This window comes from Caloenas nicobarica, chromosome 4 (assembly GCF_036013445.1).
Source record: "Caloenas nicobarica isolate bCalNic1 chromosome 4, bCalNic1.hap1, whole genome shotgun sequence".
Classification (NCBI taxonomy): Eukaryota; Metazoa; Chordata; class Aves; order Columbiformes; family Columbidae; genus Caloenas; species Caloenas nicobarica.
Window position 1 is genome coordinate 7,418,424 of NC_088248.1, and position 14,442 is coordinate 7,432,865.

The 14,442-nt window shown below is 43.5% G+C and overlaps 1 protein-coding gene across 1 annotated transcript; it reads left to right on the top strand.

Annotated features, from left to right (window-relative positions):
* Window positions 1-470: 470 nt before the first annotated feature.
* LOC135988182 (cytochrome P450 2U1) lies at window positions 471-13,872 on the top strand. The gene is made up of 5 exons (XM_065633929.1): window positions 471-952; window positions 3,845-4,477; window positions 9,630-9,791; window positions 10,359-10,526; window positions 10,952-13,872. Exons 1-5 carry the CDS (start codon window positions 529-531, stop codon window positions 11,128-11,130), a joined length of 1,566 nt encoding a protein of 521 aa, XP_065490001.1. The 5' UTR covers window positions 471-528; the 3' UTR covers window positions 11,131-13,872.
* The last annotated feature ends 570 nt before the right edge of the window (window positions 13,873-14,442 follow it).

The window sequence follows — 14,442 nt, forward strand, 5'->3', positions numbered from 1 at the left end:
TTTTGTGTGTGTTGCGGGGAGGGGGTGTGTGTGGTTTTTTTTTTTCTTTTGCATATGAGGCATTTAGAAGTAAATCCTGCGGGGCTATGAAGAGCAGTCACTTTTTCATTAGATGGACATATTAATATATGTGCTTATGTTCAATGAAATCTTTTGAACTTGGATTAAGTCCGAGTGCACAGTAAGCTTTTGATCCCCCTTCTCCCTCCGTCCCCCGTCGCCCCCCCACCCCCCAAAAAAAAAAGAAAAAAAAAAAAAGAGCAGCAGCCACCCCGCTGCGGGCACTAACTGGCCCAGTCCCGCCGCTCGCAGGGCCGGCCCCGCACTGCCCGCCGCGGGGACAGCCCCGCTCCGGCCGGGGCCGCCGCCACCGGCAGCGGCGCTCGGCCGCGGGGCGGCCCCGCTACCCGCCCACAGCCCCGGCGGGCTCAGGGGCCCGCAGGCCTCGCCTCCCGCCCGCCCCCGCCATCTTAAGCCGCTCCGCGCCGGCAGGAGGGCGAGGGCGGCGCGGAGGCAGCGCCGGCGGGCATGGCCGCCTGGACGTGGCTGCTGCGGGCCCCCACCGCCACCGAGCTGCTGCTGGCGGCCCTGTGCTGGCTGGGCTGCTACTGGCTGCTGCGGCGGCCGCGGGCGCTGCCGGGGCTGCCGCCGGGCCCGGCGCCCTGGCCGCTGCTGGGCAACTTCGGCTTCGCGCTGCTGCCGCCGCCGCTGCTGCGGAGGTGGGCGGTGCAGGTGCGGGGCGGCGGCCGCGGCCACCTCGCCTTCTCCCCGCACGTCTTCCTCACCGGCCTCACCAAGATGTACGGCGGCGTGTTCCGGCTCTTCGTGGGCAGCCGCCCCTTCGTCGTCCTCAACACGTTCGGGGCGGTGCGGGAGGCGCTGGTGCAGAAGGCGGAGGTGTTCAGCGACCGGCCCTCCGTGCCCATCGTCCTCATGATCACCCGCAAGAAGGGTAAGGAGGCGGGTGGGCCCCGCCGGGCTGCGGGCGGTCCCGCTGCCGCGGCACCGCTCGCTTCGCCGTGCTGGGCGGGAGCCGTTCGCTGTGGCGGCCGCTGCGCCGAAATTTATCGATGACCGTTGGGAGTTACGGGCCGAGCCGTCTGCTGGGTTTCCGCTCACCGTGCGAGCCCCTTGCCCCGCACGCAGAGACACCCGCCCCGCGCTGAGGGGAGCGGCAGCATCCCTGCGGGCTGGGCACACCCGCAGTGCCGTGCGGACCGAAATGCGCGGTTCCTGCTTCGCAGTAAAGGGCACGGCGTTTGTGCAGGGGTCTAAGGAACAGCTAGGCTGTCACTTCCCGATTTTTAGCTACATCAGGAGGAGAAATTTCAGATGCTAGCATGCATGAAGTAATTTTGTGCTTGCCCAGCTCTTAGCAAGGTAGCGATGGCTAAGAGCAGGCTCTGTGAAGCTGCCCAGTGTCTGCTGTCTGTGTGCGAACTGCTCTTGCTGGGATGGCTGCAGGTGCGTTATTCTGCTTGTCAAAGCTTACTGAGCATTTTTTTTTTTGATAGGTCGAAGGAGAGTTTACTAGCTTTTTCAAAAAAAAAAAAGGCATGGGGTGTTTGAACACATGATGACGATATCACAGTTAGAATTTCTTCATGTCTGGTCTTTAGGTTCATTACAGATCTCAGCATTTGTGGAAAACTGCCTTTCCTTTGTCAGTTTAGGAGGGGTAGCCCGGGAGGCTTGTTAATGGGCTAATTGCATTGTGAAACTTGTTTATCTTTTAATTTCCGAGATCAGGGAAAGCTATTGGTTAAGTGCCTGAAACTTTAATGGGAATTAGACATCTGGAAGGAGCATGAAGTCCTGGTTATTCTGGGTTCTTGTTGCTTCAGAATTTAGTATTGTATTTTCTTCAGGTTTTCTGTTTTGTGTTTTAAGAATGCAATTGTCTGTGCTGGGTATGTTGACTTTTCAGGTCATGTAGAGATTTATCATTGAAAGTGAAGTACTGTTGCATTATTATTGCCTTGCAGTGTTCCAGTTTCTCTTACCTCTGTTATTCTGACTTTATGCTCTTCCTCCTCCTTAATCTGTCTTTTATGTTATTCTTTCCTAGCTTGCAAATCAATTATTAGTGTTGTGCAGCAGCACATACTGAGCACTGGGAGGTTTATTGTGGCTAGGAGAGTCTTCTTTACATTCAAGACAATAGGTCTATTTTCTTTTACGAAGGTATTTGGATCCTAAAACTAGTTTTCCTGATGACAGAAAAAGGAACAGGTGGTGGATGTATAGTCTATTTTGGAGATATTTATTGTGGGATAGAAATAGTGGTAATATATTGTTTTGTTCCAAGAAACTCATGTTTCTTCTGCACCCCAACCACAAATCCTGAAAACTAAAGTTGGTTCTTGACCAAATTCAGCCCCAAAGAAGCCGTTTTTTCACCTTCCAGTGCTACCAAGGGAACATTACTTGAGAAAGGGGATCTGGAAAGTTTTTGGTTCTTTATTAAAGTGCTAGGGGGTAGATATTTGAATAGATTTCCAAAAGAATGTCTTTGTGGAAAGACGATAAAGTTCAGCTGGTTCTCAGCCTTTTCTGACTCTCCATAACATTCTGCTTTTTTTGTTTAGGCCTCTTGAAACTAGGTCATGCGTTTGTATTCTTTAGTCTGTCATTACCACTGTGAGTAGATAATGTAATCGGAAAATGTTGCTGGATAGATTAACAGCTTTATGTTACACTTGAACTATTTATACCTTTGGGATTGCAGACCCTTCTGAGCACAGCTATCTCGTTTGCATATCTACAGATTTCTGTTTCTAGCTATAGATTTCTTGTTTATTCTCCTTTTTGCAGTAGGGCCTATGAACATTAGGTAGTAATAGAAATGTAGGTAACATTAAGTACTGAAACGTGCATCTTTCTGTTGCTGATTTCTTGTGGCCTCTTTCTCTTAAATTTAACATTAAGATTTGCAGTTGGCAGAATTGATATTGCCTTTATAAAGTAACTTTTTATTTCCAGAAACAAACATATTTGGTGTCACTTCACTAGAAGAACAAAAGCAGAACTAGCCTGTGTTTTGATGACTTTAAACTTTCTCAGGTTAACCATGGAGTACATCAGAAACAGCAGGTTGTGTATTTTGTTATGCTGTGGTATGTCTGCTGTGGTCTGTTAATTCAATAAAAGAGATGTTTGTAAGTGAGCGGGATTTATATTTGAAGCTGAGGGATTGAATTTAATGACGCAATCGTGCAGAACATGCGCCTAGAGGCATCAAAGCTGTTGAGATGCAAATCAAGTAGGTTTTTGCCAAGTGGCTCTGAACTTGTCTTTACCTTCCCAGTTTGTTTGCAGCGCATGTATCCTGCATTGATTATAGTTTAAGAAAAACCTTGCTCGTATTAGAAATGTGTACACACACAAACAGTATTGAGAGGTTTGCATAACATGAAGGGGAAAAGAAATGCAAACCGGTTTGTGTTTTAATATTTTCTATTCTGCCTTGCTGAAGGAATTTGTGTCTCAGGGCAGCGAGCAGAAAAGGGTGTAGCTAACATATGTCCTGGAGTTAATAATTCCTGTGAAATTGATATCATCTCTAATAAGCACCTACAGTACCTTTTCTCCATCTATTAGTGTCTCACAAAGACTAGTAAAACTGTTGGTGTTATGTTCATTGAACCGAGTGGGAAAAGGAGTGACAGGATTTCCCAAAGCTGTTATAAAGCAGCTCGTATTCTTGCTTTAGCGTCTAGCCCAGGGCTTGGGATAGATTTGCTATGTGTTGTTTCCCTCCCTTCTGGCTCTTGGGTTGCAGGCCTGACTATTTCTTTCTTCAAGACAGAGCATTTTGGTTTCAGACTCGCCCTTTCTCTTCCAGGTGTTATTTTTGCACCTTATGGCCCTGTCTGGAAGCAACAGAGGAAATTCTCTCTTTCAACACTGCGTCATTTTGGAGTAGGAAGACACAGCTTAGAGCCTAAAATCATTGAGGAGCTGAAGTACATAAAGGAGGAAATGCTGAAGCATGGAAAGGATTCTTTTAATCCCTTTCCAATCATTCGCAACGCAGTGTCCAACGTTATCTGTTCCATGGCCTTTGGTAAGCGTTTTGGCTACCAAGATGTTGAGTTCAAGACAATGCTGAAGAACATGGCCCGTGCACTAGAGCTAAGCGTGAACAGCTACATGCTCCTAGTCAACATTTGCCCTTGGCTGTACTACCTTCCCTTTGGGCCTTTCCGGGAACTTAGGAAAACAGAACTAGATATTACTGCTTTTCTGAAGAAAATAATTGCACAGCACAGGGATACACTGGATGTGGCAAATCCCAGGGACTTCATCGATATGTACTTGATCCATGCAGAAGAAGAGAAGAACAACAAGGAGAGCAGTTTTAATGAGGACTACCTGTTTTTTATCATCGGTGACCTCTTCATCGCAGGCACAGACACGACTTCCAACACAATACTGTGGTGCCTGCTCTACATGTCCCTCTACCCAGAAGTACAAGGTAAGACTATTTTTATTCTAGGTATTTGATTGCAAACTGTAAAGCTTCGGTACACCAGTCATTTGGAGTGCAAATAGTACACGTGTATGTATAATTTGAAAGGCTGATATGTAATTAGACATCTGTCCTGCTCTGCTGTGATGATCTCTAGGTTAGTGCTATCTATTAAGTACTGAAATCACCCTTTAGTCTATGCATTTGTGCTGGTTTGGGACAACTTGATATTTCCCAAGCAATTCCAGGGAACCTTGGCATGTATCAAAAGCTGTGGCAGTTGTGGCATTCCAGGCCTATACTTGTGGTACATGTGAGATATGTAGCGATAAGCTCTACTTTTATGCCTCCCTGAGCAGGGACGTTCTTGAGCCTTGCAGCAGAGTTTGGGGATATGAGGAAGTAGAGGAAGGTTGAATTAGAGACAGCTTAAGCAAATCGGACTTATGCAAGTCCACGGCGCCAGCTGGTCAATGTAATTGCGAGGCTTTTCCCCACCAGTCTTGAATGATCATGGCAGTTGGGTAGGTTGCTGATGATGGGGAGGGGAAAGAGACACGTGGAGCACATGGCCCCAAAGGACAAGCAGAAGGAACCAGGCTTGTTCAGTGGTAGCGAAAGATGACGGTGATCTTATGCTGTCTGCGACTACCTGATCAGAAGGTGCTAAGAAGATGGAGGCAGTCTCCTCTGAGGTGTGCAGCGGAGGGAAGAGAAGCAGCAGAGACAGTCTACAACAAGATAATTCTGATCAGATAGCAGGAATAAAATGGTCTGTGAAGACAGCGAAGAGTGCAACAGGTTGCCTTGAGAGTTAACAGAATCTTGGACTTTGGAAGTATTCAGAACTCACTGGGGTATGATCCTGAGTAGTCTGATCTACTCTCAGAGTTGGATCTAACTTGGAAGGTGACTTTGCTTTGAGTTAGGGTCTAGATCGGATGACCTCCGTAGGTTCCTTGCAACCCAGATTATTTGGTGATGCTGTGATCTGGTTACTGTTTGTAACAGAGTTCTAGAAAACGACCTGTAGATTTTTATGTAAAAAATACCAGTGGTGTGGGAGAGGTTACAAAACTACAATAAAGTAGTACTTGATAGAGTTGTAGTTCAAGACTTCTTAGGATAAATTTCCATCACTAAAGACTTAAAATTAATTTTGGTTCAATATTTTTCTATACTGAGTGTTTTACAGTGCACGTGGTTGCAAAGCCTGCATTTTCTTTGGTACTATTTAGCAAATTTAGATGGTTGAATTTAAGAAAAATAAGGCAATTGATTTATTGTTCTATTAGCAGCTTCTCCCAAAGTCCTACATAGCAACTGATTTCTGCTAGAAAGATTGTTGGGTAAATGCAGCCTTGAAACCCTGGCAGGATGGACAGATTCTACTTGGGTAACTCTACCTCATTTTATAGCAGCAAAACATTTCGCCTGCTTTGCCCAGACTTCTTGCTAACTTGGAGTGAAGAAGAGTAAACCTCAAGTTATCTAAGACCAATATAAGCCTGGAATACTTTTATCAAGTATTTGGGATTTTGAGCTTTCCAGGTGTTACAGCTGCTTTGCAGATAAGCAAATAGATACTTGTTTACAGCACCTCTGTCTGAAATAATAATCTCTTTAAATAGGTCAAGATCGTAGTTGGTTGCACAAAGTTAACCGAATTGTTGACAAGGATTGCAAAATAGGGCATCAGTTCAGTATGTGGGAGAGAGAGTCCACCAGGGACCAAATGTAAAATTAAATTTTATTGCATGGGCTTATTGTTCTATTTTTAATGGTTGTGTGTTACTATTGCTCGACTTGATACACAGTTACATGAGTTAATGTGGCTTAAATTACACAAATAAGATCTACAAGAGTTTTGCAGGGTTTTTTTAACCCCTTTCCTGCTCCCTGGTACGGTAAATGTATGTGCTAGTCAACTTTCTCTCTTCTGCTGATCTCTAACAGTTCTATTGCCCCTCTCTGATTTCCACTTATGCTGTAGCTGTTGTCAAACACTACAAATAAGCTCAGTAGTCCAGAGTGTACCACTGAGCTATAGGATGTGGTTCTCTTACTTCTGGTATCCTCCTGGAAACTACACTAAGGTGCATACAAAATAAGGAGGTGACTGGTGACAGCCAGCATGGCTTCACTAGGGGGAAATCGTGCCTGACAAATTTGGTGGCCTTCTACAATGGGGTTTCAGTGTTGGTGATAAGGGAAGAGGAACTGATGTCATGTACCTGGACTTGAGCAAAGCATTTGACACTATCTTGCATGACGTCCTTGTCCCTAAACTAAAGAGGGATGGATTTGATGGATGGACCACTCAGTGGATAAGGAATTGGCTGGCTGGTCACACTCAGAGTTGAAGTCAACAGCTCCAAGTGGAGACCAGTGACAAGTGGCATTCATCAGGGGTTGGTATTGGGACCAGTGCTGTTTAACATCCTGGTTGGTAACATGGACAGTGGGGTTGCCCGTGACACCAAGCTGTGTGGTGCTGTTGACACACTGGAGGGAATGGATGCTGTCCAGAGGGACCTCAACCGGCTGGAGAGGTGGGCCTGTGCGAGCCTCATCAAGTTCAGCAAGGCCAAGTGCAAGGTCCTGCACATGGGTCAGGGCAATCCCAAGCACGAATACAGGCTGGGTGGACAATGGATTGAGAGCAGCCCTGAGGAGAAAGATGGGGGTGTTAGTTGTTGAGAAGCTCAACGTGACCCGGCAACATGCGCTTTGCAGCCCAGAAAGCCAACCGTGTCCTGGGCTGCATCAGAAGCAGCGTGACCAGCAGGTTGAGGGAGGTGATTCTCCCCCTCTACTCTGCTCTTGCGAGACCCCACCTGGAGTGCCATGTTCAGCTTTGCGACTCCAAACATAGGAAGGACATGGACATGTTGAAGCAAGTCCAGAGGAAGGCCAGGGAGATGGTCAGGGGGCTGGGGCACCTCTCCTGTGAAAACAGGCTGAGAGAGTTGGGGATGTTCAGCCAGGAGAAGGCTCTGGGAAGACCTTAAAGCAGCCTTCCAGTGCCTAAAGGGGATGGACAAGAGAACTGGAGAGGGACATTTTACAAGGGCATGTAGTGATACGACATGGGGTAGTGGCTTTAATAAGAAAGAAATTTGTCACCATGAGGGTGGTGAGACACGGGAACAGGCTGCCCAGAGAAGCTGTGGGTGACCCATCTTGGAAATGTTCCAGGCCAGGCTGGACAGGGCTTTGAGCAACCTGGTCTAGTGGAAGGTGCCCTGCCCGTGGCAGGGGGTTGGAACTAGATGATCTTTAAGGTCCCTTCCAACCCAAACCATTCTGTCCTGTTCTTATTTTTCCTATCCCTTAAAGGAAATACCTGAATTGCACAACTTTCAGCAGCAGCAAATGTTGCAGTCATGGAAAGGCAAATGAAGGGCCATCAGGGTAAAAAATGAGAAAATGTATTGGTTTGTAGAAGCCAGTTTTGCTTTTTAAATGGAAAAGACAAGGGGAGGGTGTTTGTGTGTGCGTGAATATAGTGAGGCAGCGGGGAGTATTTGATTTGCTCTGTTCCCTGACTTGGTTTTAGCCCTTGACTTCTGAAGATCTGTGAGATTTTTTTAATAAATGAAATGTAGTGGAGCAGTTCAAATAACCTTCTGCTAGCGATGAACTCTTGAAATCTCTGTTTTTGTAGCCGGTAACGTGAGCAGCAACTGCTTTCTGTATAGTTCCACGTATCTTTACAAATCCTGAAGAAATGTTTGATAACATGCTGGTGTGACATTTGGCATGAGACAATCTCCTGTATTTTTTTCATATTGAACACTTGTTTATTTTATTGTGGACATGCATACCTGAATATAGGGCTATAATGTATCCTTTAAAAAAATAGCAAAACCCCACAAAGCAGGTACCCGAGAGCCACATCATCAGCAAATCTCTTGCTGTCGGTATTTTTTTACTGTGTTCCTCATATAAGAACTTGTTTTCCTACCAAACCCAGCAGGTGGCAGCAACTGTTCGACGAACACAGTTTGTACAGTGTCTCTGAATGCTGCTCTGAAAACTCAGAAATTCTTTTTGCATTGAGCTCTTATTTAATCTTGAATCAGAGAGAAAAGAGCAAAAACTTAAGAGTATCAGCAGCCTGGATTCTGAATCTTGGAAAAGGCAAGCAGGAGAACCACAAAATATTCGGGGTATCAAGGGTAAAGAATGAAAACTGACTTTTATTATCTTTGATTAAAGGTTAATTTTGAGGTCTCCTCTTTCAAGATTGTCTTTTGCTGTGTAACCGGTTTCCAAATTACCTGGAAGAAAAGGTGCATCATCCTGCACGTGGCTGAAGCAAACCTTGCATCTTGGAAACTTGTATGAAGAGAATTACTTGTGTGCCGAGCTGTTAGCGAGATGAAAGGGACAAACAAATATTGTGACGCTTTGTGCCTCACATGAATGAGAAGGGAGATAAGGTTGTTACCTTCCTGTTTTTCCTTTGCAAAAGGGCTGTGTGGGGGAAGGAAGGAGCATCCTCTCCTGCCATTTGGGGGAGCTGGGAAATAGCTGAGTTTAGGTTCTGGTGAACACAAAGTAGGAAATAGCAAGAACAAGTTAAATGGCTTCAGCTCTTGCAGTAACACCACCAGAATTCCCGCTCCAGAATGAAGTATCTAAAGCAGCTGCACGAGAAGCTTTCCCGTCTCTTCACCAGCTTTCCCAGTTCTGAGAACTGGGTCTCCCCAGGGACGGAGGCCAGCTCAGGCACGCACTGCATGCACTCGTTTTTTGTTCGTTTTATTTTAATGCAGGCCAGAAGCTTGATGTTTTCACCATTCAAATTACTGTATAGTTAAACTAAGATTATTAGTACATTTGGAACTGGAACAGAACTTTTCCTGGACTTTTCCAATACAGAAGTGCTAGCAATGCCTGTTGTCTCAGTAGCTTTACTCTTGACAGTTGTCAAGATTGAGCTTGGTTGTTTTATTCTGAACTGAGTTCGTTCTTCAGGCTTATGTTGGCATAATTATTGCAGCTAGGGATCACATGTCTTATAGTCATTTTTGACAAATCTCTGTAAACTGAAACGCAGGCAAATGAAACAGGGGATGTCTTCTCATATATTGTGCGTATTTTTTTTCTTTTTTCTTCTTTTTTTTTTTTTTTCTCTCCTCCATTTGAATAGAGAAGGTTCATGCAGAAGTCGAAGCAGTTCTAGGACCTGACAAAGTTCCCTCTCTTGCCCACAAGGCTCAAATGCCCTTCACAGAGGCAACCATTATGGAAGTGCAGAGGATGACTGCAGTCGTTCCCCTTTCTATTCCTCGAATGGCCTCAGAAAATGCTGGTAAGCATTTGTAGAGACCTCTTAATACAGTGTTTCTTTTGTGGATTAAGATCTGAGGGGGCATCTAGTGATAACCCTACAAAGACTTCAATTATGTATTAGACATATAACTCGGGACTGTAAAATGTCATTTATAGAGAGTAGGTGGTATTGAGATACTCCTGTTTAAGCACCACGTCTGACCTAATGTCCAGAAATTTTTCTGATTTAGGGAGATTTCTGGGCGTCAGCTTGTGTTGACTGATGTGCTTAGTGGTAGTTGGCAGCTGAAACTCCACCTTTGTACCTGAAACAGCAGAGTTATTTTTGGCCATCTGACACAGAGCTCTGGAAATATCAATTTGGAGCAGCTGGTTTGCTAAAGCTTGAAAGGCTTATACCATTGAGCTCTGCATCTACAGAAAACAGTAATCAATATCCTTTTTCAAGTGATCTTGCTGACTATACGTTTTCATAAACATAGCTGAACACTGGCTGAAGTGATCTTCTAGTTGTGTTTTTAATGTGTCTCCCATGTTTACTTTTAGCAGCTTATCACATCCTCTGTCTCTGTGCTTGTGTTTAAAGTTCTGCAGGGATATACTATTCCTAAGGGCAGCGTGATCGTGCCCAACTTGTGGTCAGTACACAGAGATCCTAACATTTGGGAGAAACCAGATGAATTTCAACCATCAAGATTTCTGGACGAAAATGGCCAGCTAATTAAGAAAGAGGCATTCATTCCTTTTGGAATGGGTAAGATACCCACGTGCAGTCAGTAGCTGGTTGGGGGTGGTGGTGCTGTCTCAAGCGTAGGGCCTTGGAGGCGTGAGATGGGAAAGTCGCATGTAGGACCAACTACAGAGTTAGTTTGTTGTTACAGTTGGTGGCTTGCAAAATGGGTCGGGTTCCTAAAAGCTCCAGTTGCCAGGTGAAAATGAGAAATGATGAATAGTCCTTTGATAATACTTTTGCTACGGATGCAAATGCTGTTAATATGAAGCAATACAGCTGAGCAAGGCTTAGACTCAGATAAGGGAGAGCAAAGCTTCGGAGTTCATAGCTTAAGAATAGCTTGAGCCCTTCTGTGTTTGGGCTCTGCTAGCACAGGAGTTGCGTGTGTGTTAACAAATGGTCAACAGGATAAAACCAGTAATACGTCTCTTTTAACTGTTCTTTAGGTAAACGTGTGTGCATGGGAGAGCAGTTGGCAAAAATGGAGCTGTTCTTAATTTTTGCAAGTCTAATGCAAAGTTTTACCTTTTTGTATCCTGAAAATGCTGCAAAACCATCTATGGACGGAAGGTTTGGTCTAACATTAGCTCCATGTCCTTTCAATATAATAGCTTTGAAGAAATAACAACAAAAAGATTACACAAAGAAACAGTGCACTTTAAAAAAAATCCAGCTTTATTTTGTTTCCAGCATTCTCTTACTTTCCAGAAAAACACCAACTGTATAGGCTTTCCAATTTGGTGAGAATGATCCACTTACACTTCTGGAAAGAGAACACCTTTTTTGTCAGCTGTTGCATTCCACAGATGAGCTGACAGCATAGTTTTGCAATTTGATATTAAAACTTGCTGGGCTCAATCCCTCTGTCTATAAGCTGTTACTGTCAGTTGGTCAAATATTAAATATGGGAGAATGGTCCAAAACATCTGTTAGTGCTTTAGCACATAGTAATTGTTATTTTGGTAAGAGCAGTACGTAAACATTTAATTTACCAAATGAGCGAAGAACATCCTTTAATACAAAAAGGATTAATGAATGACAGGGTATTAGCATTTTCTATGTAAACAAACTTTATAACTGAGCTTAAATAATGACAAATAACTTTTTGGATATAACTAAATGACACTTCTTTTAACCTTGAAGGATTCTTTCTTGAAAGTGACTCATAGGCGTAAATTGGATTGAATCAGTCCGGGTTCCTGAATCCAAACATTCTTGACTATCGGGGCTCACTATAAACACGCAGGTACCAGCTCTGAAAACTCAGGCTTGGAGGCCAAACGAATCCTTGAATATACCATGTTCTTAACATGAAAGGAGTGTGCAGCATCTGGATGCAGATGTTTTACCTCAGAATATAAACGAGAGCAGATTCCTCTAAGAAGAGACAGAAGTCTGTTCTCTCTGGTGCCAAGCAGATATTCAAGGCAACATCTGTGCTGCCACTTTCCGTTTGCCGTTTTCCCCATGTCAGCAGGGGCTGCAGCCTGGACAGACCAACAACCTGCTCACAGGGGAAAACTACACACGTAATCCTGAACTTGGGGCTTTCACTCAGGTTTTTCACGTGCAAGCAGCGTGGACAGTGCCCCCACAACCTGGTTGGCTTTGGGAACTGGGCTCTTACTTCAAATATGACATATGAACAACATTACAGACGTAGGTATTACACATTTAGGCATGGAGCATGACGAATCTGACAAACTTGAGGTTTAAGTATAAAGGCTTTCTCTTTGTTATCTTCTGCATGGAGTAAGAAGATCTGTAGTTCACACAATTAGTGTATCAGTACCTTACTCTTTTCACATGCAAAATTTTAGTGCTGTTTGCCACTATCAAACCAATTGCCAAGGAAACCTGTTGTTGGGTGTTTCAGAAGGGGACAGTCAGTCTTGCCTGTTGTTTGAAAGATCTCTCAAGCATCGAAAGCGATCTTTTGGCAGGGGACATGTAACAACCCTTAAATAATTGTTCTTGATCATCCCTAAATCTCTTTATACGCCTTTTGATCGAGCAGAATTTTGTATCGGATGAAATAATTACATAGGTACTCTTTTACGGAAATACTTTTTTTTTTCCCCACTTCATTGGAGATCTGGCAAATACTGGAAGTCCTGCTAATGTCAGGTTTATAACACTGGAATGTGAAGTTGACTCTAAAGTAGAATTGAGTATTTCTTAGCAGAAACTAAACCTAAATAGTAAAAGAACAGTTGGTTCTTCAGCTTGAAATTAACCTTTATGTCATTTGATAACTTGAACTTTTAAAAGCCAGGTAGTGCCTAGCAAAGACTGTAAGGTAGTTATTTTGGATTTAAATTAAGGATTTCCGCTAGCTGTTCTGAATAACAGAGTGGCTTAATTTCTGAATGATGTATTTGGTTGGTCAGGTACCCCACTTTGTATGAGAACTTCCACTTCTCATATAGGCTAACTCTTGACTTTATAGGTTAGCCCATGCTCGTGTTAGATTTTTTGTGTGTGTGTGTGAAATTTTTGAAAACCCCATAGCACAATAAAAAGATGTGCTTGGCACCAATCCTAGTAAACTTGGACTAAAAGCTGACAGTGTTGGAGTAATAAGCACTTATTTCTTTAGCGTCATTTTTTCCAATGAATAAATAGATTCTGTACAGTTGGGATTTTTGTCTGGAAATACTTAAAGTGGTATATGCTTAATTGCAAAGCTGAAATTAAATGCTGATAATATTTATCTTTATGCTGAAATGCCTCTTTAAGCAACATGATGTTGGTGTGCAACTCATTGCTTATATAAAATGTGTCCTTTTAATCAATGAGGACACATTTGAAAAGCACTTTAGTATTTTTTTTTTTTACAGATTCCAAAGAAGACGCAATTCATGTAATTCCCTAGTATGTGGAATTGTACATATTTGTCCTTGTTTTGCCTGCTGGGTTTGGTTTCAAATGTCACCTTTAAAAACTGTCCTTCCACAAATAGTACTTTGAGAATGCGGTTTTTGGTGATGCCTATAATCAAATGCTGCACAGTGCAACAAGCTAAAAATACTGATGTGAAGGTGCAACCGTATCAATGTCTGCCAGAATGCAAGATGCTGTTGGAAATGACAATAAAGACCTGCCTTTTATGCCTTCAGATGCACTGAAACTTTCACAGGATGCCATGGAAGTAGCTGAACAATAGCATAAAAGCAGCAAAATGCTTGTGGGTTTAAAAATGTGTTGCCATCTTTGATAAACTGTAAGTGAAGTGGTAGTAGAATTGGTTTGTATTTGTAAATATATCCCTCTCCTCTCTTTTTTTTTTAGCAGAGGAAGCATCTCAAATGCCTTATTGAAAAATGTGTGTTTTATATAAGTGGACGGCTATTTCTGAATGTTGAAAATGTCCTTATTTCTAAAAATGAATTCAGACTTTGCCTCAATGTAATTTTATTTATAATAAAGTAATTCCCAAGTAAGCGTTTGACAGCTTTGCATAGTCATTTTAATGAGTTCCAGTTGTTGACCTAAGCTCGTGGTGTTTTACATCTTACAAAGAAAGCTTTTGAATGAGAAGATGTTACGAAATGTTTTGGATGAGGGGGAATAAAGTGAAACATGGAGAACACAATGCCAGGCCTGTTATGATCAAGTGGTGGAAGGAGTATGTTTTAAAAACACTGTTACTTGGAATAAAAGGAGAGAGAAGAGCAGAGATGGAGACTTACTGCTCCAGGCTGATTTGCTGTCAGACGAGCCTCAGTGAGGAAAGGGCGAATTTTTTTTGCGCTTTTGGTACAAAGTGCAGAGATATGAGAATACCCTGCTGCTTTCGTTTGAAGAAAACAAATTGCTTAATGTTTACGCCCATGCTGACTCAAGTGGGATAGCCAGTAATTGCCACGTTGTCAGCTGTTGCTGGCTTGAACATCTGGTTGTTCTTGTGATAAAGGAATTAGATGAAAAATGGTGG